General features: G+C 40.9%; 2 protein-coding genes across 4 annotated transcripts in view; one reads left to right on the forward strand and one right to left on the reverse strand.

Annotated features, from left to right (window-relative positions):
* Window positions 1-1,027: 1,027 nt before the first annotated feature.
* LOC124789448 lies at window positions 1,028-5,139 on the forward strand. Of its 2 annotated transcripts, XM_047256813.1 has the most exons (3): window positions 1,028-1,432; window positions 3,872-3,919; window positions 4,003-5,139. In XM_047256813.1, the coding sequence occupies exons 1-3, from the start codon at window positions 1,097-1,099 to the stop codon at window positions 4,519-4,521; spliced, it is 903 nt and encodes a 300-aa protein (XP_047112769.1). In that variant the 5' UTR covers window positions 1,028-1,096; the 3' UTR covers window positions 4,522-5,139. The 2 variants fall into 2 exon arrangements, with proteins under 2 accessions (XP_047112769.1, XP_047112777.1); XM_047256821.1 differs by lacking the exon at window positions 3,872-3,919 and having other exon boundaries at window positions 1,033-1,432.
* A 15,312-nt stretch (window positions 5,140-20,451) lies between these two features.
* LOC124792649 (probable maltase) overlaps window positions 20,452-25,429 on the reverse strand; it is a 43,804-nt gene continuing 38,826 nt past the window's right edge. For both annotated transcript variants that reach the window (XM_047257957.1, XM_047257956.1), the window contains one exon: window positions 20,452-20,711. In XM_047257957.1, coding sequence (XP_047113913.1) covers window positions 20,630-20,711 — 82 coding nt within the window. In that variant the 3' untranslated portion in view covers window positions 20,452-20,629. The remainder of the gene's footprint in view (window positions 20,712-25,429) is intronic.

Below are 25,429 nucleotides of genomic sequence, written 5' to 3' on the forward strand. Positions count from 1 at the left end.
TGTTGATATTCCAATCTGTAGTTTTCATTGTTTGTTTTTACAAAAAGTTTGATTTTGCTTATACTAGTAGATGTCTTCATCTTCATAAGAAAGCTTCTAGTAAGAGGCTACTTGCATTACAAACTGTAGAAAGAATTATCTGGCAAAAACTATATATTTCTCTTGAACTATTTTAGTGTGAATCATCTTAAAAGATGAGACTTTGATTAAATTATAGTCGCAACCAAGATAGCTCTAGCGCCCTAGTACTTTATTAAGAGAAGTCCCATTGCAAGTGATATGCATTTGCCTTCTTCCAGCCTTTGACCTTTTAACTGACTGACCTTGCCAGTCGTAGGGGGACCTAAAGTTTAATGTAAAGTCCAGACGACATTGAGGCTCAACATTTATCACATTAACAAATATTGTCAGTGGTGGAACGCGTGGTAAATAATTACAAAAATCCAAGAATGGGCAGGGGACCAGACAAGTCATTAACATCCAATACTGAGGAACGTAAACTTATCAAAATTCCCTGGAGTACAGCTGCAATTACATGTGCGTTTTTGTAAGTTTGTCCTCATTAACGTGCTATATTTTGCCTGTAAGTAAGTTATCAACCCAGCTTCAGATCTGGCTAAATTTCGCATACAAAAATATACTATGTTGCCAAAAGTCAGGACAGTGAATGACTTGTATGTGACGATGTGCTATACGTCCATGCGCTCAGAAGTTAAGCAAAACGTGTCATTATTACGAGTATGTTTGCCATCAGAATGAGATATCGCAGATAACTGAATTAGTGCAGATGGAAATGTTACATTACAAGTTCGGGCATTCCGTCAGACTGATGTCTCATTTACATCCGAGCATTCTCTTGGGTGTAAACAATAGGCGAGCTGGAAGAAACGGCATTCGGAGTTTCGGACGTGCTAGGTTCGAATTTCGATGTGCTCTCTCCTGTTAGGGCTAGTTATCGGTCTTTCAGGGAGTCATAACAGGAAGTTAACACGCCCTCCACTTCGGCGCTCGTGCGGCTGCGACTGACAACATTCGCAGTCTGTTGTTTTTCGCGCGTACTATGGTGTTCCTTTGTTTTCGTTATTGAACGTGAGTGATGTTAGCGATGGAGTGGTTAGAAGACGATGTAATGCTATTAATTGAAGAGTACAGACACCACAGATGCCTATGGGATCCAAGAGATCCAGAATTTAAAATGCACACCAGAAAAAATGAAGCTTGGCAAGAAATTGCGGAAGCACTGAAAGTGCCATCTGAGGAAGTGAAGAAGAAAATTAACTCCCTACTTGCTTCCTTTAGGAGAGAAAGAAGGAAAGAGGCCGCCACCTCGGGAATGCCTGCAGGCAAGAAATACCGTTCCGGCTGGTTTGCCTTCAAATCGATGTCATTCCTGCTTGATAAAGTTGGATGGACAAAAGGCAGATGCTCAGAGGTGAGGGAATTCATTAATCTGTACGAACAGTACTCTAGTATTTATTTTCTTTAATTACAGAATTATAAATGCATTTAAAACGTCAGTAGCAGAGTATATGCTCAGCAGTACTTCCATTGTCATTTGACCCGCCCATTGTACGAGTTAAAGCAGTGTGTGAATTAGTTATCACAGCAAATGTCTTCGACGATATACAGTCGTGGAGAAAAAAAAGTTGATACTCTGTTGTTCACTTAGAATAACTATTTTTCGATCTAAAGTTTACAACCAGAGATGTTATTTGGCAAACTAACAGTATGGGGTTTCCTTCCCAATCTGCACATGTAAAAGGATTAACTAAATTAGCCTTCTGCAGCAAGTAATTAAATATTCTTTGTCAAACAGTGGGCAAAAAAGTATTCATTATACAAAGAAAAATACACCGCACATAAAAAGTATAAAGACGATGTTTGTACTTTGAAAGTATTATTCCTCTATGTATCACTTTTATTATCCTCTTTGGAATGAATTAAACCTGTTTAGCGGTCTCGGAGGTAGTATTTTCCCATTACATAACTTTGCATTCGTGGTGTCGTTATTTCAGGCCGGTCATACTTCGTATTTTATGTTTTCTGACCAGTCTTTCTAGCTTATTACAGAGATCTTCAAGTGGATCAAGGTCTGTTCTCTGAGCTGGAAGGTGAAAACATGGGGCATTCTGTACAACAACCATAGACGAAAAATTCGAGCTGTATGCTTAGTGCCAGTGTCTTGTTGAAAATAGTAAGCGCGGCTAAGTCCAAGCTAAAACACTTTTTTTGTAGATTTGCTGGGATATTTAAATATTGATATCAATTTATATTACCTTAAACAAAAACAAGTTGGCCAACTCATCGGATGTAGCCATATCATATCCCTCCATCATCGTGTGCTACTGTGGGTTGGATGTGTTTAGGTTACAGCTCAGTACTTGATCGTCTCCACACCGAAGTCTGCATCGTTTACCAACAAATGATGGCAAACTTTTGGTGGGAAGATGACCATATACTGAGCTGGATCCCACACACAATCAACACACAGTAAAGAACGGTGGAGGAGGATCCCATACACAATCAACACACAGAAAAGAATGGTGGGTGAGGAATTACGGTATGGGGATGTATGGCTGCATCTGGTGGCGGACAACTTGTTTTTGTTGAAGGTAACACATGTCAATATTTAAATATCCTAAAGGCAAATCTGCAAAAAATAGCGTTGCTACCTTGGTTTTAGTCACTTATTTCTACTTTCAGCAAGCCAGTGGCCCTAAGCATACAGCATCTGTGGTTGTTGTACCATACTCCTCATATTCTCAAATTTCCAGCGCAGAATGCAGACCTTAATCCACTTGAATACCTTTGGAATACACCTGCAAATGGTCAGACAACATGAAGTAAGAATTCTGTGAAATATTGTCTACACCGTGAATGGCAGAATATTACCTCAGACTACCAAAACAGCTTAAACACTATTCCAAAGAGGTTAACAGAAGCATTACATAGAGGAGGAATCCCTACAAAGTACTAATGTTGTCTTTATAACAATGTACATTATAATTTTCTTTGTATGTATTAGAACTTATTGCCATCTGTGTGACCCCAACCAGTACAGAATATTTCTTTGCTTTTTGGAGAAGGGTAATGTAGTCAATCCTTTTATACATATAGTTTAGGAAGGACACCCCATATTGTTAGTTTACCAAATAACATCTCTGGTTGTGGTCTTCAGTTCTATTAAATACAGTTATTCTACATGAACAACGGGATGTGAATGCTTTCATTTTTTCATGACTGTGAGGCACAGATCTTGAAGGCAAGAATGATCCATTAGAGCATCTTCCTTCCTGACAGCTACTGGAAACCAGATTTTCTCCATCTTCCATCTCCTGTTTCCTAAATGTTCCTCTACCACTGTGCTCACTCTTCTCATTCCATAGCTGAACACACACTCGTCACAACTTCACTGATGTTCTCCAGGGTATGGAGTTGATAAATGTTAGCAGAAATCAAATGAGTGCTCGCTGATGAATACATCGGGTAAATTACTTTTTCTTTTCAGTCAGGCCTCCATGTAATATACCTAAAATGTAGCACTCTATGGGTTTCCAAAAAGATTTGTTTTTCATCCCTACCATCTGAAGTTAGTTTTTTTCAAACCAACAAATGTGTACAGAAAACGATAAAAAGCACTGGCAACCCGTAATAGCACAGGTGTGGAAAACTTAATTCATAATACCACAGATTTGTTCCACAGTGCTTCCCGTCACAACTCCAAGGCATTTTGGGAAGTTCTGCAGTGCCATGTGCAATTTTTAGTGGTTTATTTGCATGTTAGGGAAACTGAAGGAACAAGGTATATTTGTTAATGTTACTCTAAATAAATGACTAGGTAAATTCTTTACAAATCTTAAATATGTTCTAGCAAAGCGATCCACTAATTGTGGGGTGCCACAGCTGCATCATCATATGGGTATGTTAATATTATGTAGAAAATAATGCTTCTAGCTTTAAATTACACAGATTTTGTAAGCTTTTTTTTCTTTTCATTCTCAGGAGAACACAGTTGAAGAGGTTGATATAGATGTGACAAGTTTGGAAGGGTCTGAAGATGAGGGAACAAGTAATGACATTGTCCTACAAACAGAATATCCTGCATCAGATGAAGTACATGTAGGGGATGTAGAAGAACCTCCAAGAAAGAAGTGTAGAAAAGGAGATGCATATGATGAAGCTGCTGCTGATCTGAACATGATCATTAATATAATTGACACCATCAGAAACAAAAAACAAGCTACAAACAACAAGAAACAAGAAAAAAAGTCACCACGTGACATATTTTCTGATTATGTGGCATTTAAATTGAAAACCTACAATAACCATGTACAGAACATAGTTCAGTTTAAAATTCATGAAGTGTTCTTCCAGGCAGATATGGGCAATTTTGACAGCCCCTCTACCACAACAAACCAGCAAACTGAAATTATTCAGCCCTCTCCATCTTCTTCCACCATAACTATTGACACAAACGATACAAAACATTCCGATACTGTGGTACACACACTTTTGCTATAGTTTTTATTTCCAACTATAGATATTTTCATATACTCAATATTTAATTTATTTAAGAGAAGACAGAAAAATAAATGTCTTTGAGAGTAAACAGGTAATATTGATTAATACGAAATTAGAATATGTTAAAGATCTGATCATTATCGTGACCTATGTTTCAAGTGTTTGTAATTATGTCACATTTTTGCTATCATTTTATGAGACTTCATTATACTAATGAAATGAATAAAAATCATTCCCTCCATTGTGCTACCACCCATCTAACAAACTGTAAAGCACGTGATATCAAATACCCTGTAAGACGATGTGCCTCCACAACTCGGTGCATCTGGCTGTCTTGCGGAAGACCTGGGATTGATCACCAGTACTGCCAGGGATATTTCCTTGGTGGGAGGACAGGGACAACATGCAATAAGCTTTGTGATGCCAGTTGAGGAGTTACTTGATTGATAAGTAATGGTTCCAAAGTCAAGAAATCCAGCAGCAGCTGGGAGAGCAGTGTGCTGACCCCATGACCCTCCATACTACATCCAAATGACACCATTGGCAGAGAACGACATGGCGGTTAGTAGCCCCTGATTGGGTTGTCTGAGCCAGAACCTGGATCTTCCATTTGCTATAACAGAGGTTTTATAAATTTTTACGTTACATCAGTAATTTTTATTGATATTATTTCTTATATTTACCTTAATGAAAGCTTAGAAAGCTTCATTTATGGCACTGCAAACAGCAGGAATTATCTTAGATCTAGAAACAGTTGAAATGCGAAATAAATACCGGAGACAAGCAAAATTGTCTCATTGCTAGCTGTCAGTATGTAAAGGTTACCCACTTTTTAGCTGACATAACTTGTCAATAATTTGTACCCAGCTTTGCAGTCTTTTACTTAATTGGAGTGAGAAGCCAGTGAAAATAGTCTGATGATGAAGGTTGGACCTGCAATTCACTGATTGGAGATGAGTGACCATGTGTTTCACAGTTTACTAAACATGCAGGCAATCATGTTTTTCATTGTCTGCTAGTTTGCTCACCATACAAAACAATCCAGTGTGATTGCCAATGTTTTGGCATCGTATCTCAGGACTAACAATTTTACTGCTAAAGAACAAAAACTTATTCATAGTGCTTATATCTACATCATATGTCCATGCATCAAGAAGGCTAGGAGAATTTTTATGGAGATAATTGAGTTTCAGTATGATGGATGTATTGAAATTGAGGACAGAGTTTAAACTATTTGAAGTCCATTCTGGAGAAGTATGTGCCGAGTAAGTGGATTAAGCACAGAAAATACGCACTGTGACTTACTAACAAAATTCAGAAAATACCGAGGAAATGAGAGTTGCATTTTCTATTTACAAAAAACAAGTACAGAAATGCTGAAATGCAAAAGTTAGTAGAAATATGTGTTTATAAAAGATCGGTACATGAACCATACATAACTTCCAACATGATGCGTTAGCAGAAGATCTTTCTGAGAAACCAAAAAATTTCTGATCCTGTGCAGAATCCCTAAGCAAGTCAAAGGCTTTCATTCAGTGAGTTGGCAACCTGTCTGGAGTGGCAATAGAAGAAAGCAAAAGAAAAGCTGAAGTTTTAAATTCAGCATTAAAAACTGCTCATGCAGAACAATTGTAGACACACCATTGTTTGACCATTGCACAGACACACATATGGAGGACATAGAAATAGGCATTGCTTATGTTGAGGAGTGATTAAAAGAGTTGGAATCCCAATTTTAAACAGAGTACACTGACACTGGCCCCCTACTTGACTTGTTTGTATCATATGTGTCCTGTTCAGCACAGGGTCCCAAGCAACTGGAAAAAAGGTGCAAGTGTGTCCCATGTATAGCAGGGTAAAAGAACAGACCTACAAAATTACGAAGCAATAACACACACAGTTTTGTGCAGAATTATTGCGCACATTCTAAGTTCAAATATTAGGCTTCTTTCTGCATATCGGCATGAATTTAGAATTACTAGCATGGAACTCTGATTTCCCTTTTCTCACATGATGTTCTGCAACCATGATAAAGGACAGTAGGTAGAATCCAAATTCCTAAATTTCCAGATGAGGTTTTGCACAGTGCCCCACTGCAGATGTAATAAAAGTCAGTGCATATGGAATTAGGTCTCAGATATGTGAGTGGCTTGAAGACTTAAGTGCTAGAACCCAATACACTGTCTTGGATGTCAAGCGTTCATCACAAATTAGGATATCATCAGGAGTACCCCAGGGAAGTGTGATAGGATCAGTCTTTTACTCTACACACATGAACGATCTGACGGATAGGACAAGCAGCAGTTTTTGACCAATCATACAATGTGAGCTTTCACAGCTAGCACTGACTTCACTTGAAACTTCTGGGCTGACAAACGACGGTCGATGCCTGGCGAGCACTGTGCCCTACAGTCAAAATAAGAATCAATAAAGAATAATGGCTGCCCAAAGGGAAAGTTTTCCTTCCATTCGCTAGTACGATTATAGAGCGCATTGGGAAAGCGTTGAGCAAGTATGTGTGGAAACTACCTTTAGACCCCCCACCAAGATAAAAGAATGTTCAACATCAGCAAAAGATATAAAACACCCTTTGGTAACGGTGAGTGTAGATAATATTCCTTGTAGTTGTGGACTGGCTCATACTGGTACTGGATAAATCGGCTGTAGTGTAACATGTTTACTAAGAGGGTGTTCATGAAATAAAATTCAGCGAGAGGAGTGTATTCTCAAAAACATTGCATTATCATGCATGCATGTATTGATGTATAAAGAAGCTACAGAGATTTGTAAACACCACAATAGTTTGAACAGAAAAGAGGAACTTGTGACATTAGATAAAATTTGGATGTCAGCGTTGCATTTTAAGAATGATAATCAATTTCTTTCAAGTAAGAATGCTGGCATTAACAGAGATAATGTCATGGAATGTGGTGCCCCTACACCACCTATACAGGGTGGTCCATTGATCGTGACCAGGCCAAATATCTCACGAAATGAGCGTCAAACAAAAAAACTACAAACAACAAAACTTGTCTAGCTTGAAGGGGGACACCAGATGGCGCTATGGTTGGCCCGCTAGATTGCGCTGCCATAGGTCAAACTGATATCAGCTGCATTTTTTAAAGTGGGCACCCCCATTTTTTATTACATGTTCGTGTAGTATGTAAAGAAATATGAATGTTTTAGTTGGACCACTTTTTTAGCTTTGTGATGGCGCTGTAATAGTCACAAACATATGGCTCACAATTTTAGACGAACAGTTGGTAACAGGTAGGTTTTTTAAATTAAAATACAGAACTTAGGCAGGTTTGAACATTTTATTTCGGTTGTTCCAGTGTGATACATGTACCTTAGTGAACTTATCATTTCTGAGAACACATGCTGTTACAGCGTGATTACCTGTAAATACATTAATGCAATAAATGCTCAAAATGATGTCTGTGAACCTCAATGCATTTGGCAATACGTGTAACGACATTCCTCTCAACAGCAAGTAGTTCGGCTTCTGTAATGTTCGCACTTGCATTGACAATGCGCTGACGCATGTCATCAGGTGTTGTCGGTGGATCATGATAGCAAATATCCTTCAACATTCCCCACGGAAAGAAATCTGGGGATGTCATATCCGGTGAACGTGCAGGCCATGGTATGGTGCTTTGATGACCAATCCACCTGTCATGAAATGTGCTATTCAATACCACTTTAACAACATGTGAGCTATGTGCAGGACATCCATCATGATGGAAGTACATCGCCATTCTGTCATGGAGTGAAACATGTTGTAGTAACATTGGTAGAACATTACGTAGGAAATCAGTATACATTGCACTGTTTAGATTGCCATCGATAAAATGGAGGCCAGTTATCCTTCCACCCATAATGCTGCACCATACATTAACCCGCCTAGGTCGCTGATGTTCCACTTGTTGCAGCCATCATGGATTTTCCGTTGCCCAATAGTGCATATTATCCTGGTTTACATTACCGCTGTTGGTGAATGACACTTTGTCACTAAATAGAATGCGTGCAAAAAATCTGTCATCATCCCGTAATTTATCTTGTGCCCAGTGGCAGAACTTTACACGATGTTCAAAGTCGTCGCCATGCAATTCCTGGTGCATAGAAATATTGTACGGGTGCAATTGATGTTGATGTAGCATTCTCAACACCGATGTTTTTGAGATTCCCGATTCTCGCGCAATTTGACTGCCATACATCAACACGATATGGAACTTTTCCACAATTACTGGCGGAATGTTACGTGATACCAAGTACTTACGTTTGACTATTACAGCGCCATGTATCACAAAGCGAAAAAAGTGGTCCAACTAAAACATTCATATTTCTTTACATACTACACAAAAATATAATAAAAATGGGGGTTCCCATTTTAAAAAAAACGTAGTTGATACCCGTTTGACCTATGGCAACGCCATCTAGCGGGCCAACCATAGCACCATCTGGTTTCCCACTTCAAGTTGGACAAGTTTCGTTCTTTGTAGTTTTCTCGTTCGACACTTATTTCGTGAGATATTTGGCCTGGTCACAATCAATGGACCACCCTGTATATTTGGTGCTCCCTCAAGATCTATTTACAGTTTGTCACTTTACCTCTGAAGATGTCTCCCACAGTTGGAGATAACGTGTTAGGAGAAGGTTTTAGACATCGACCACAGCCTATCAGCCCAGCAATTTCCAATGAAATTTGCAGCTGTTAGCTGATGATGCTGTAGTGGACAGGATAGCTTTGTTATTGAGTGACCACAGGAGGAAACAGGATTTCCGTTTGGTGTGATGAATGGCAGGTTGTTTTAAATGTAGAAAAATGTAAGCTAATGCAGATGAGTGGAAAAAGGAATCCTGGAATATTTCAGTACAGTCACATCAATTACCTTGGAATAATGTTGCAAAGCAATATAAAATAAAACCAGCACATAAGATTTGGTTAGGAAAGGTGAATGGCCAACTTCAGTTTATTTGGAGTATTTTATAAAAGTGCAGTTATCTATAAAGGAGACTGCATATTCTTGAACACAACTTGAGTGTTTGGGATTCTCAACAAGTCAGAGTAGGAAATACATTGTAGAAAGTTGGAGACACGCTGCTAGATTTGTTACTGGTATGTTCAATCGATATGAAAATATTTTGGAAATGTTTCATGAACTCAGATGGGAATCGCTGGATGGAGATGTTCTTTTCATGAAATGCTATTGAGCGAGTTTAGAGAATTGGCATTTCTAACTGATTACAGAATGATTCTACCACCAATGTACATCTTCGGGCTCTCGGGTGTCCAGCCGGATGCGATCGTTTAAGTCCCACGATATTTCGGCGAATGATCTTTCCGCCATCATTAGGTGGTTCAGTTGGAATGGTCTGTCTGCTGATTGTCAATGTTATTTATGTCCATCAGTCGGGCTTCGAATCCCTGCGGCAACGGTTCGATTGCGACTGCCAAACTTCCTGTCGCATCCACCGACATTCAGTTTGCGAGTGCCAACACTTAAACTGCGACTGCCGACCCAGGTCTGCACCCACCCCAGCGTCGCGCTAGGTGGTGGAAGATGCAGAATCCCGTGGAGTGTCCTCTGCGGCCGTCGTAGAAGGGTTTTGTGTCCGCTTGTGGCGTGACTCCTTGATGGAGTTGAGTAATGGTTGCCATGCCTTGCTTAGTTGAAAACCTGTGTCTCGGTTTATGAGACTGACCGTTACACGAATTTCAATGGCCTCCTTGAAGATGCTGTCCCAGTAGAAACTGGTAGGGACCAGACTCTTGGTCTCTTCGTATTTTGCGTTTGGCCTCAAGAAAGCAGGCATATATAATATTCCATGTGGTTGCGGCAAATCCTACACCAGTCAAACAATTCGAACAGCCGAAGACCGCTGCAAAGAACACCAACGCCACACGCACCTAGGCCAGCCCACTAAATCGGCACAGGCAGAACACTGCTTGGAAACTGGACACAACGCGAAATACGAAGAGATTAAGATTCCGGCCCCTACCAGTTTCTACTGGGACAGCACCTTCAAGGAGGCCATTGAAATTCACGTAATGGACAGTCTCATAAACCGAGACTCAGGTTTTCAACTAAGTAAGGCATGGCAACCATTACTTAACTCCATCAAGGAGTCACGCCACAAGTGGACACAAGACCCTTCTACGACGGCCACAGAGGACACTCCACGGGATTCTGCATCTTCCTCCACCTGGCGCAATGCCGGGGTGCGCGCAGACCTGGGTCGGCGGCCACAATCGAAGTGTCGGCGCACGCAAACGGAATGTCGGCAGCCGCAATCGGACTGTCAGCGCAGGGAGTCAAAGCCCGACTGACGGACATAAATAACACTGAGAAAGAGCAGACAGACCATTCCATCAGAACCACCTGATGATGGCAGAAAGGTTATTTGCCAAAATATCGTGGGACTTCAACGATCGCATCTGGCTGGACACCCGAGAGCCCTGGAAGCAACACATATGCCGGTAAAGCCTCCGATCACAAATGACATCTTGCTAAACGAGTTAATGCAAGACAAAAGCAATTAGGGTTTGTATGGAGGCATACAGACAGTAATTTCTCTCTTGCTCCATTGCAAGTAGAATAAGAAAGGAAGCAACTAACAGTAGTACAAGGAACCCTCTGCCCTGCACCATATGATGGCTTGCTTGAGTACGTGTGTAGACGAAGTGCATGGGATAGAGAACTTCCCATAGTACCATATATTAGGATTTCTTCCCAAAACTCATTTTATTCGTGGTGTATAAAAATGGCTCTGAGCACTATGGGACTCAACTGCTGTGGTCATAAGTCCCCTAGAACTTAGAACTACTTAAACCTAACTAACCTAAGGACAGCACACAACACCCAGCCATCACGAGGTAGAGAAAATCCCTGACCCCGCCGGGAATCGAACCCGGGAACCCGGGCGTGGGAAGCGAGAACGCTACCGCACGACCACGAGATGCGGGCTCGTGGTGTATAGGAGACATCAGCGCAGTGACTATAGAGGCAGCTTGAACTAACAGCAGCCAAGTAAGTTGCGACGAGACAATGTTTGGTAGTGGACATGCAGCTGCAGTGAATCAATGTTGTTGTTCCACATCATCATCATCACAAAATTTCTAAATCAACTGTTAGGGACACTCACCAGAATATTTTGAAGAGGAGAAAAATGTTTGTCAATAAGAACCTACCTTAAAAACGTCAAAGGTGCAGAAATTCACATGAAGGGTCAACACACTGATGACTTAACTGGGCATTCAAGCCAATGTGACGTGCGAGTTTAATATCATCCCAAAGGACTTTTCTGACTGTTTCACATGGTTGTATGAATGTTCTGTGCATTGCACTCAAGTGGGTGGGTGTGGGAGACTATGTAGAACAACTGAAGAATTAAAGTCACCATCTTAACTCCTTTTTTATTAATCCACTAACTGTTTTGCACCGATGGTGGCAGACTGCTTAAAAGCCTATATATGTGCTCAATCAGTCTATTATTGTCTCCAATCCCAATGTAAGCAATAAGTAGGAGGCTTTAGAATATTTGTCAGTTAATACTGGTTAAGACTTTTAAATAGACTCTCTTAAGATGACATCTTAACTATCTACCAGTTTAGGTATCTCAGAATTTCCTTTACACTTTGCTGCAAATCAAATAAACCCGAGACCAGCTGTGCCACTCTTCTTTGTATACACTCACTATCAAGAAATAGTTCTTTCTGATATAGGTTGTTCAAATGTGTGTGAAATCTTATGGGACTTGACTGCTAAGGTCATCAGTCCCTAAACTTACACACTACTTAACCTAAATTATCCTAAGGATGAACACACGCACACCCATGCCCGAGGGATCAGCCGCACAGTCCATGACTGCAGCGCCTTAGACCACTCGGCTAATCCTGCACAGCTGATATAGGTCCTGCACACTTTAGCACTATTATACAATGGGCCAGGTGAGTGCTTTATAAGTGATTTCTTTATGTAATCTGACAATGTTTTCCTAGTGTATTACCAGTGACCCAAAGTGTGCCACCTACTTTGCCTATGATTGAGCTTAACACATTGACTGTCACATGGCCTGCAGTGGCCACTGCAGATTCTCAGGCTGTGGCGTGGCCTGACATTTGACATCAATCATTGTGTGTTTCACAGCCAATGTCTTAAGTGATCATTTCATATCCATTCCCACTAATCCATGTATTTGTATGGGCTGACCGATTCAAATGGTGACTTGTTTCTATTTTAAGCATAACTTTTTTTTTTTTGTATTTTGTGAAATGTGCTCAGTTGTTTATTTATGAATACTTCAACAGCTTTACACATCGTTTAACCACTGTCAAATCACGTCCAAGATCTGGCTGAATACCTGAACATATATATATAAAAACAAAGATGATGTGACTTACCAAACGAAAGTGCTGGCACGTCGATAGACACACAAACATACACACAAAATTCAAGCTTTCGCAACAAACTGTTGCCTCATCAGGAAAGAGAGAAGGAGAGGGAAAGACGAAAGGATGTGGGTTTTAAGGGAGAGGGTAAGGAGTCATTCCAATCCCGGGAGTGGAAAGACTTACCTTTGGGGGAAAAAAGGACAGGTATACACTCGCGCACCCGCGCGCACACACACACACACACACACACACACACACACACAGATACAAGTAGACATTTGTAAAGGCAAAGAGTTTGGGCAGAGATGTCAGTCGAGGCGGAAGTAAAGGGGCACAGATGTTGTTGAAAGACAGGTGAGGTATGAGCGGCGGCAACTTGAAATTAGCGGAGGTTGAGGCCTGGCGGATAACAAGAAGAGAGGATATACTGAAGGGCAAGTTCCCATCTCCGGAGTTCTGACAGGTTGGTGGTAGTGGGAAGTGTCCAGATAACTCCGACGGTGTAACACTGTGCCAAGATGTGCTGGCCGTGCACCAAGGCATGTTTAGCCACAGGGTGATCCTCATTACCAACAAACACTGTCTGCCTGTGTCCATTCATGCGAATGGACAGTTTGTTGCTGGTCATTCCCACATAGAAAGCTTCACAGTGTAGGCAGGTCAGTTGGTAAATCACGTGGGTGCTTTCACACGTGGCTCTGCCTTTGATCGTGTACACCTTCCGGGTTACAGGACTGGAGTAGGTGGTGGTGGGAGGGTGCATGGGACAGGTTTTACACCGGGGGCGGTTACAAGGGTAGGAGCCAGAGGGTAGGGAAGGTGGCTTGGGGATTTCATAGCGATGAACTAAGAGGTTACGAAGGTTAGGTGGATGGCGGAAAGACACTCTTTGTGGAGTGGGGAGGATTTCATGAAGGATGGATCTCATTTCAGGGCAGGATTTGAGGAAGTCGTATCCCTGGGCAGGATTTGAGGAAGTCGTATCCCTGCTGGAGAGCCACATTCAGAGTCTGATCCAGTCCCGGAAAGTATCCTGTCACAAATGGGGCACTTTTTGGGTTCTTCTGTGGGAAGTTCTGGGTTTGAAGAGATGAGGAAGTGGCTCTGGTTATTTGCTTCTGTACCAGGTTATGAGGGTAGTTGCGGGATGCGAAAGCTGTTGTCAGGTTGTTGGTGTAATGGTTCAGGGATTCCAGACTGGAGCAGATTCGTTTGCCACGAAGACCTAGGCTGTAGGGAAGGGACCGTTTGATGTGGAATGGGTGGCAGCTGTCATAATGGAGGTACTGTTGCTTGTTGGTGGGTTTGATGTGGACGGACGTGTGAAGCTGGCCATTGGACAGATGGAGGTCAACGTCAAGGAAAGTGGCATGGGATTTAGAGTAGGACTAGGTGAATCTGATGGAACCAAAGGAGTTGAGGTTGGAGAGGAAATTCTGGAGTTCTTCACAGTGAGTCCAGATCATGAAGATGTCATCAATAAATCTGTACCAAACTATGGGTTTGCAGGCCTGGGCAACCAAGAAGGCTTCCTGTAAGTGACCCATGAATAGATTGGCGTACGAGGGAGCCATCCTGGTACCCATGGCTGTTCCCTTTAATTGCTGGTATGTCTGGCCTTCAAAAGTGAAGAAGTTGTGGGTCAGGATGAAGCTGGCTAAGGTAATGAGGAAAGAGGTTTTAGGTAGCGTGGCAGGTGATCGGCGTGAAAGGAAGTGCTCCATCGCAGCGAGGCCCTGGACATGCGGAATATTTGTGTATAATGAAGTGGCATCAATGGTTACAAGGATGGTTTCCGGGGGTAACAGACTGGGTAAGGATTCTAGGCGTTCGAGGAAGTGATTGGTGTCTTTGATGAAGGATGGGAGACTGCATGTAATGGGTTGAAGGTGTTGATCTACGTAGGCAGAGATACGTTCTGTGGGGGCTTGGTAACCAGTTACAATGGGGCGGCCGGGAATGACCAGCAACAAACTGTCCACTGACATGAATGGACACAGGCAGACAGTGTTTGTTGGTAATGAGGATCACCCTGTGGCTAAACATGCCTTGGTGCACGGCCAGCACATCTTGGCACAGTGTTACACCGTCCGGGTTATCTGGATACTTCCCACTACCACCAACCTGTCAGAACTCCGGAGATGGGAACTTGCCCTTCAGTATATCCTCTCTTCTCGTTATCCGCCAGGCCTCAACCTCCGCTAATTTCAAGTTGCCGCCGCTCATACCTCACCTGTCTTTCAACAACATCTTTGCCTCTTTACTTCCGCCTCGACTGACATCTCTGCCCAAACTCTTTGCCTTTACAAATGTCTGCTTGTGTCTGTGTATGCGCGGATGGGTATGTGTGTGTGCGCGCGCGAGTGTATCCTGTCCTTTTTCCCCCCAAAGGTTAGTCTTTCCACTCCTGGGATTGGAATGACTCCTTACCCTCTCCCTTAAAACCCACATCCTTTCGTCTTTCCCTCTCCTTCCCTCTTTCCTGATGAAGCAATCGTTTGTTGCGAAAGCTTGAATTTTGTGTGTCTATCAACCTACCAGCGCTTTTGTTTGGTAAGTCTCATCATCTTTGTTTTTATATATATTTTTCCCACGTGGAATGTTTCCCCTCATTCCAGATAACTGCATCATCTCCTTTACCCCTTTCATGTGCTCTCATAAGTTTTGAGAAGGTAACCTAAAACAGAATATTGACCCAGCTATCCAAGAATTGCCTTTTATGATAGCAGACAGGTTTTGATTACAGCTTCCATGTGAACAAACAAACCTATTACCTCTCAAGCTTTGTTCAGGTAAACTAAATAGTAAAAATAACCCTTTTGGCATTTTTTGGGATCTTGTCATTGCTGTATAGATCATGAAGTTTTACTGGAGAAATTAAAATGCTATGGCATTTCCCTTCAATGGATGGGATCTCAACAATAGAAATCAGAGGGTTACATCAATAAGTTTTACACCAGGAGCAAGACAAATTCAGAAGGGGAAACATTAAAAACGGTGCCCCGTGAGGTATGGTGCTTGGCACGCCCCTGTTATTGACCTACATAAACATAGTGTTATAAAAGTGTGTTTCATGGATTTAAGTCAGATTAAAGAATGTAACTACTATACAAATAGTTTTAGGGTTGCACTGGTTACTGCGATTGTCTACAAATATTTGAAAGTAGTACTTTCATGCTCACATTTTAACCTGAGGTAGACAGTCTAAAACCTGTTTTAGTACAGCACTAATTAACAGAATAAAAAGAAACTTGTGGTATTTAACCCATGCATGCAGAATAAATCCTTATGGATATGAAATTGTGTTGATCACTGTTGCAAATTTTGAGTATACTTAGAACATTGCCTTGGAGGACCAGATTTTCCTGAATGAACTAGTCTGAAAGGGAAAGACTAACTAGGTAGTGGAAAAAATTCTTCCAAGGAAGGACTTAATAAGAACATGCAGACATCTTCTCAAACCAAATTTGCAAGTTGACAAAGGATGCAGTATATCCAAATGGTGACTTACGTCTTTTCCAAGTGAGAAAAAACGCCTGCCAAACGATAACATAGGAAACACTTTTAAGATCATCACTAGTAAGATTACATTAATGAGGTTTGAGGGATACCATTCGAATCCACATTGGTATGGGCTCAGGATGTTAATGGATTTGAGAACCTATATTGAAACAGTGGTTGACCATTTGCTCAAGTCTTTATACCTGGTTGCACTCTGGTAACTTTAATTTGGGACTATCTGTGCAGGTTGCAGTAGAAAAGTCATGATGTCTCTTCAAGGGTCAGGATACTGTTCCTGAAGTGGGATTTTATTGTAACAATTAAAAAAGATTGTTAGTACTTGAGCATGTATGCCACAATCTATTTGTTATGGTCCAGGGACTGTTTCTCATGCCACGAACAGATCATATTTCATGGAGAAAAAGTGGTTACACGTTTCCTCATTCTTCAATTAGCAATTAAAACCTCTCCACTCTGGACCTTGTACACATTATGGAACACTAAGAGTGTATTTGCGTGAAGCAGTGATGTTAAGAAGGTGCTTAAAAAAAAGCGACAGTAAATTGTGATTGCAGTTGGCATACGATTATCAAGACTGGACTGTGAATCAATGGAAATGTGTTGCCTGGTCAGATTAGGCACGTTTCTTGTTACATCAGGTCCATGATTATGTCTGGATACAGTCATACTGGCAAAAAGCTGCTCAAAATGTGCAACATGTCACAAACTCAGGCTGGTGGGGGACAGTATTACACAATGTGGGATATTCACCTGGGCTTCCATGGGATGTGTATTAGTAATCTAAGGCACAACATTGGGTATGCAGTCAGATGCCATGTCTGCCACCCCAAAACCATCATCCTGTAATTTATAGGAAATGTGTGTGATGTGTGCGCAGACATCTGGTGCCACGGACCTCCTGAAACCTACCAAAGACCTGAATTCATGCTGCGCAGAATTGCTGCTGTATTGTGTTCCAAGGGTGAACTGACACACTATCAAGCAGTTGGTTATATTGTTTTGGCTTATCAGTGTATTATAGCTGCAAGATTTGTCTTTATCCATTCTTTATGGCAAGTCCAGGCTGTTGGAAAGTGTCCTATGAGACAATGTTTCCAAATCACATATGCGTAACTCCACTTCGGGGATGCATCTGCTCGATATAGATTTCTTCTTCCATACTCTCAGTTGTTCAGTCTACACTCTCCTTTTGTTGGAGAACAGTTGAAGTGGTGACATACTGCTGTAATTTGATGAATGTTCTATGCAAGATACTTTTATTATTTGAGTAACTTTTTTTGTAATTTGTAGTATTTCCTTGTGTCTGTGTACCACTATGTACTACTTTTGATGGTCGATGTTGAGGGCAGAGACAAACATCGAGGATTTCGGTACACACTATTCATTTGAAATCTTACTTCTATTTTAACTGTACAAATAGGATGATCTTTGCTCTACACTGAGCAATGACTACAGCAATTTATGCAAAATAGGAGTTCCTTGGGGTCTCCCAGATTCCCATCAAATACCTCTGAACCTATCCAGATATGACTCTCTCACTCACTTTATAGCAAAAAATACATTTGAGACACTTGTGTCCTGTTACTCCTGCTTTCTTGTCTGAATTTCTGGTGTGTTTGTACTCACTAGTGATCCTCCCTCTTCCCTGGGAGTAGCTGTTTTATCAGTAAGTCCCATTAACTTTTAATGACCATCAAGAGAAAAATGTGTTCACTCAATAGTCATGCACAAATGAGGTGTAACAGCACACCAAATCCCATTTCCTCTTCTACATGCTTCCTAGGCTACTTCATCTGCTACATCTTTTCCCCGTATCACGTCCTGGTACTTGCCAGAATATCACATATTTGCTTTACCTTTGGTCTACTCTAAGCAATTTTAGACAATTATAATTATTTATACTGGATACATTTGTTGTACAGATTGCAGGCCACAAGTCAGAGCAGATGAGATACTGTTCCATCCCTGGCTCCTTACCCTGAATTCTGATATATCCACATCCACAAGATATTACTTAGTAAGGAATCCAGATAGCTTGGTATTATGTGATAGATTGCTGATCATCCACATCACACTAAATGTCCATGGCTTAAGCTATGCTAATATCCTTAAGGCTATGCTATGATAGGCCCCTTTTGGTAGCCTTACACCCACATGTGAACAGCATTTATCATATTATGGTAGGAAGATCATGCTTTCTCATCAATACTGTCATATTCTGACTAGTGTATCAAAAGGTGCTTGTCTGCACACAACACTTTGTCCACTGTATTACCTGCAGCTTGTGTGCTTTCAGCAATGACAGTGACTCACGCGCCACAGCAGGAATGTCTTTCGCAAGGTTCAAAAATGGGATGAAAGTGATACAGACAACCACTCACTGTATAGTGGTGGCATTCAGTGATGGATTTTTGCAGGTGCGGTGCACTACAAAATATTTTCAAAGAGAAAGCATTAGGATCCTATCTCCATACTATCAAAAGAAAGTTTTCAATTTCTTTCTTCCTTTAAAATGTTGTTCACCAATCATCAGTTTACTTATATGGTGATCTAATTAATTAATCAATTTATTTCTGGGCCTCATCTCCAGTGTTCATCCCTAGTTGCACTCCACAACAGAAGAATCCATTCCAGATCCAGTCTTTGACCCTTGCTCATAAAAAAAAAATAAAGCCACAGCACCAGAAGAGTTAAGTTTGTGCATAAGCACATACCTTTACACATTTAGTAGTTTGCATTCCATCCAGCATTATCAAGTAGGATTCAGATATGGCAACTGAAACTGCTGATGTCAAAAGTCAATAAAACAAAATCTCTTATTTATCATTTTAATTCCTTACTGTTTCTGCATGACTGGTGCTGAATACACCGTCAAGTGTAAAGGATCTTTGGACAATCAGTATAAACACTCGATTTTAGAATACTCATACAGAAAAAAGTAACAAGTAGCTAAATTGGGTGGGTGTTCCATTCACCCCTCAAGATCAGGTGTGCGGGGAACTTTTCTACCGAACACTCATTGCTGTTCACACTGTGTGTCGTGACCCCATCTTGTTGATGCTATACATCCTCAACATCAATTTCTTCAATATTGGGGGAAGAAAGTTCTCAATCATGTTGGCACATGGCTGAGTTACTCCACGTGTTTTCTTCAGGAAAGAAAGGACCAATGATTCACACTCTTCACAATCCACACCCAGCTGGTACACAGAGGCCTCTTGTGGTGTTCTAGCACACCAGTTCAACAAGTTTTGTATATTCACGCAGTCAGACAGATAAAAATGTGCCTTAGCACTGAATAACACCAGTGTGTCATGATACAACTCTCAATCTGCTCTTCACATGTATTTTGCCGAGCAATAAAATCTCTTTCACCGAGTTCTCGCCCATCACAGACAATTTATATGGGAAGAAACTCGGGTGGTCAATTCATCTCTTAGAATGATCAGAAAGCCTTTATCAGCTGCATCCTAGTGCACCTTTATGCTCAGAAAGCTTTGATCAACTGCATCCTTGTATTCCAAAGTCAGAGGTGATTGCAGAAATAACTGCTCCAATGTTTTGCAGCCTCAGTGCCATGGTAAAGAAGCCTCCTTTGTTCATTTCCAGTTTACCTGAGTGTGCCCACCCACAAAACAATTGAAAGTCAGAACAGGACTTAATCTGTGAATGTTCAAGTGTGCACTAAATGCACATCAACAACAACTGACCAGACATTAGAAAAGGACGCGCACATTACTCATTCAGCCAATGCATTGTCACTATTGATGGTAAATGGAACCCCTTGATCCACAGCTTCAAATGGATATCTCCAACAGCCAACAGAGGACCCCCTCACAGTGCCCTGTTAAAATCAAGTTTTGTTTGCAGCAACCTACACTTATGGCATTATCTTAGTCAAAAGATGGATGTTGAAAATAATTAGACATAGGTCATTATTATTTCGTATTCCACCTTGCTTTGCCTCAACTTCATAAATGATTTGTGAAATAAAAAACAACTGCAGTCTTGTATTAGTTTGCCAAGCTGAAAAATGCCAATGTTTATGGACAATCTCAAGTGGCTACATGAATTCATTCACCATGTGTGTTACAGTTATTAAAATACTGAGAGCAGGTCAAATTTTAAATACTATGCTAGCGTACAAATAAATAAAAATCCACTGTTTTAATGACAGTTGTCAGGGTGCATTTAGGAGGTCAGCTTCGGAACAAAACTGAGAACCAATGCAGCTTTTGCAGGCAATGGAACTTCATCAGTATCTATCTTTGACCTGAAAAAGAAAAAGATCTCATTTAGCTGATCAGGATACTCCAGAAATTTTCTTCACAACTTCATTTGAAACCACCACAATATTAGAACATTACCTGAATTGGACAAAGAGTCACTGGAGTGTCCTTTAGAACCAGTTTTTGTGGCCATAAAATTAATTTGTTTGAATTGTACTACCAAAAAAAGGCACAATTTCTCACAATAATTACTGTTCTGTGCATGTGTATCTTAGCAAAACAAAAAATGTGTACTAATAGACAGGGTGTTTCAAAAGGAATATATGTATTACAGAGTATTATATTGGCAAAACTTAGATTGCTGCACCACAGCTTGGTTATTGGAGGAACAAATACAGGGTTATTACAAATGATTGAAGCGATTTCACAGCTCTACAATAACTTTATTATTTGAGATATTTTCACAATGCTTTGCACACACATACAAAAACTCAAAGTTTTTTTAGGCATTCACAAATGTTCGATATGTGCCCCTTTAGTGATTCGGCAGACATCAAGCCGATAATCAAGTTCCTCCCACACTCGGCGCAGCATCTCCACATCAATGAGTTTGAAACGGCAAGGCTTCTGCTTTAGCCTTTCCCGTAAGATTTTCCAAACCGTCGGCTGTGGTACGTTTAGCTCCCTGCTTGCTTTATTCGTCGACTTCCGTGGGCTATGCGTGAAACTTGCCCGCACGCGTTCAACCGTTTCTTCGCTCACTGCAGGCCGACCCGTTGATTTCCCCTTACAGAGGCATCCAGAAGCTTTAAACTGCACATACCATCGCCGAATGGAGTTAGCAGTTGGTGGATCTTTGTTTAACTTAGTCCTGAAGTGTCGTTGCACTGTTATGACTGACTGATGTGAGTGCATTTCAAGCACAATATACACTTTCTCGTCTCCTGTCGTCATTTTGTCTCACTGCGCTCTCGAGCGCTCTGGCGGCAGAAACCTGAAGTTCGGCTTCAGCCGAACAAAACTTTATGTGTTTTTCTACGTGTCTGTAGTGTGTCGTGACCATATGTCAATGAATGGAGCTACAGTGAATTTATGAAATCGCTTCAATCATTTGTAATAGCCCTGTACATTGTCTAGTTTATATTCATTGCCACTAGATGTCACTGACTTCTGTTTGCTTGGTTACTGCCACCTGCAGCAAAGTAGCTACTCCACACAGTTAACGGTCAACAGTATCTTGCTATGTTACAAAACTTTTCGTTTCCTAGCCTGAACAAGGACAACTTCATTTTTCAACAAGATTGGGGTACCACCTCACTGGAGTTGTCATGTGCATGAATAGCTGAACGAAACACTGCCGAGCCATAGGATTGGTCATCAAACAGCTGGTGACTTAGTACTTCTCAGCTGGCCTCTACCATCACCGGATTTGACTCTTTTCTGCGCAGTTTCATTAAGGATAAGATTTATGCACTAACTCTACCATAAGGAATTCGAGTATCGATGTGATATTGTTCGTGTTGCTAGTGGAGAACATACTGAACATCTGTAATTGAAACGGGAGAGATTCTTAAATGTGTCTCCCAAGTTTCATAAATATACACTTTTTTTTGGGAACACACTGTACTATACATTTAAAATGCTGGGTTCTACTTTCGTGTGCTGCTTCAGTTGTAGCACAAAACATTAACTTCTCTGGTCATTTTTGTACCGGACATAAAAATATTCATAAATTAGTGTTTTTTTCACATGGATTTAAAATTAAGTTAGAAGAATATCAGAATGCAACACTTACTGCAAAGACTGACAGCTACATTTTTGTGCACTCTTATTGGCTAGAGATTATATATACATATTCGCAGTAACAAGCAACACTGAGAAAAGGTGTCAGATTTACGTAGCAACAAGTTGTTGCAGGTACATACAGTCACTCTTGATTCAGATCTTATGTTGCCATCAACTTTTACAAAGAGAATTCACTTTGGAAATTACCTTTACTCTTTTGCTGCTGTACCAAAACGTCCATTAAACTGCTCTTGTTGCCTTTATATAAATTGAAACAAACAGCTCTGAACCCACAGTAAATGCTTTAAGAAAGGCTAAAAATAAATTTACCAGAAGGCTAATGCAAGAATATGCTGTGATTAAACATCACCATGTGGTTTCAAATGCATTCTGCACTAATTTAAAAAAATAAAATTAAAAAAAAGATCTGCGCCTGAAGGTGAACTCAACATTTAATTTGCAAACAATTCTTCCTCCTAATGACAAGTTTTATCTAATAGAAGACAAACACCAATGCAGCCAAATCCACACATTATTACCATTGGTTCTTTTTATGGCATTTTTTAACCTGGATATATACCTGCGATAATCTTTGTGGAACGTGCCTACCTCAGGACACCATACATTTGGTGCTAGTGCATTAAATGGAATTTAAATGTCTAACTTGTTTGCTTAGTATACAGTGAACATTATTGATAACAGCTACAGGCAAAAATGGTATCAAACGCTCTTTATGAGATTATTAAAATTCCCACTTGTCATTTAATTATACACTGCAACAACCATTGCACTATAGCTAATGTATTCTAGAGTTGGTTATAATTATTTCACACTTTCATTCTTTTAAAATAAACATGTTATTGCTGCCCTGTCATATGGAAATGTTGCAAGTTTGTTTTAATTCGCATCTGTCAGTTCAGTTTCAATAAATTACAAACTTTCGGATGTAGAAGTTACTCATTACAGTTTGAATAAAATAACTTTCGGACTGACAGATTGCAGTGGTTGAGGATGGGATGAGGTGGGGGCCATTGTTAAACTAGCCACGCCTAACCAGTCTTTGGGTGAAACTAAAAGAACAGGCAACACAGTGAGCATAGCTCACTTGAGAAATAACTTACTAGCTGTTCAAAAAGATTTTGGGCTTGCAGCCGGTCATTGTAAACTTCATTGCATGATATTTCGTGCTGGACAACTGCCAGCCATCTTCAGGTGAGCCGAATGAGGACTGACGAAGACGTTCTCCGCTCCGTCTTATATAGTGCGCTGATGATACTACCGCACATAAGTTGCAGTCAGTCATGGAGACAGAAGGACCACACTGCCCAGCGACAGCGCCCTCGCTGGTGGAACTTCGAGACTCAGCTGCTGTCAATATTGTCGCTGGCCGCAGCTATCTAAGTCTTCTGGTGTCTTTGTCTCAAGCAAATTTCAGAGATGACGGGATTCCACGCATTATTCAATTGGTACCCACTGTCACGGTTCATTACATTTTCAGTGATGCGTATTTCAACGGATTCTTTGATAATGGAGTCCCAAAAAGTTGTTGCCATGGCCGAAATTGAAGTTTTGTCGTACTCTGTTGAATGTCCGTCGGAAATACAATGTGCCACAACTGCAGACTTATTGCGTTGTAGTAGGCAAGTGCAATGTTGATGTTCCGTACAACACTATTCCACTGTACGCGTGTCTGTCCTACATAGCCAATACCACATTGGCATGGTATTTTGTAAATTCCTGCCTTCCGCAGTAACAAATCATCTTTCACCGATCCCAGCAAATCCAAAATCTTAGAAGGTGGACGAAAAACCACTTTCACATGAAAATTATTAAGAATCCTTGCTATTTTGAAGGAGATATTTCCAACGAACGGAAGAATAACTAGGGACTTGGCTGGCGCGTTCTGTCTGCTTCCCGGTTCCTGGCTCTAGTTGAGAAGGCCCTGTTAATTTGCTGGGTCGCGTATCCATTGTCTCTGAACACTGTCCTTAAATGTGCAAGTTCCTTTGGTAAATTCTCTGCATCTGACACCGTATGTGCCCTTTGCACAAGGGTTTTAAGTACACTTATGGTTTTGGATGGGTGACTGAACCTTGAAGAATGCAAGTACAAATCAGTGTGAGTGGGCTTATGATAAACAGGATGTCCCACTGAGCTGTCCCCGTTTAACCAAAACATCCAGGAATGAGAGGCAACCATCTTTCTCTAGTCCCATGGTAAATCGAATATTCTCCTGAAGTACATAAAGAAGGTCTGCCTTCACGACCTGTAGTGAGTAATATTGATACAACCACATATGATTTAGCCAAACATCTAGCTTCTTTGCTGAGACCATTTGTTGGCAAATGTTCACATCATATATGGAACTTCGCTGATTTTATCAACAGACTGGGGGCTCTCCACGTAAGTAGTTCGGATCTCTTAGTGAGTTTTGATGTAGTTTCCCTTTTCACAGAAGTACCTCTTGCGGATTTCTTGACACTAATTGGTCAACAGTTTGAATCAGACATCACTGCTTTGTTTTGGCATGCTCTTTCCTGAACTTATTTTATGTTTAACCAGGAATATTTTGAACAGTCTGACAGCGTCGCCACGAGCAGGCCTCTGTCTCCTCTGGTGGCTAACCTTTTTATGGAGGATTTTGAGGAGAGAGCACTTGAATCAGCGGTCTGTAAACCAACTGTTTTTTGGAGATGTGTCGAAGATACTTTCCTAGTGTGGCCCCATGGAGAAGAAAAGTTAATGGAGTTTTTTCATCATCTTAACTCAATCCATGAGAATATTCTATTTACTATGGAACTATGGAAAGATAGTTGCCTTCCTTTTCTGGATGTTTCAGTTAAAAGGAAGAGTGATGGCTCAGTGGGACATTTTGTTTTTCGTAAGCCCACTCACACTGATCTGTACTTGCATTCTTCAAGGTTCCATCACCCATCCCAAACCATGAGTGTACTTAAAAGCCTTATGCAAAGGGCAC

Source organism: Schistocerca piceifrons, chromosome 1, assembly GCF_021461385.2.
Source record: "Schistocerca piceifrons isolate TAMUIC-IGC-003096 chromosome 1, iqSchPice1.1, whole genome shotgun sequence".
Taxonomy (NCBI): domain Eukaryota; kingdom Metazoa; phylum Arthropoda; class Insecta; order Orthoptera; family Acrididae; genus Schistocerca; species Schistocerca piceifrons.

Bases quoted from the DNA above. Each gene is read 5' to 3' on its own strand.
- LOC124789448 (XM_047256813.1), top strand. From the start codon at position 1,097: ATGTTAGCGATGGAGTGGTTAGAAGACGATGTAATGCTATTAATTGAA. The intron at 1,433-3,871 runs GTGAGGGAATTC...AATATGTTCTAG, and splicing joins CAAAAGGCAGATGCTCAGAG to CAAAGCGATCCACTAATTGT. The intron at 3,920-4,002 runs GTATGTTAATAT...TTTCATTCTCAG, and splicing joins ACAGCTGCATCATCATATGG to GAGAACACAGTTGAAGAGGT.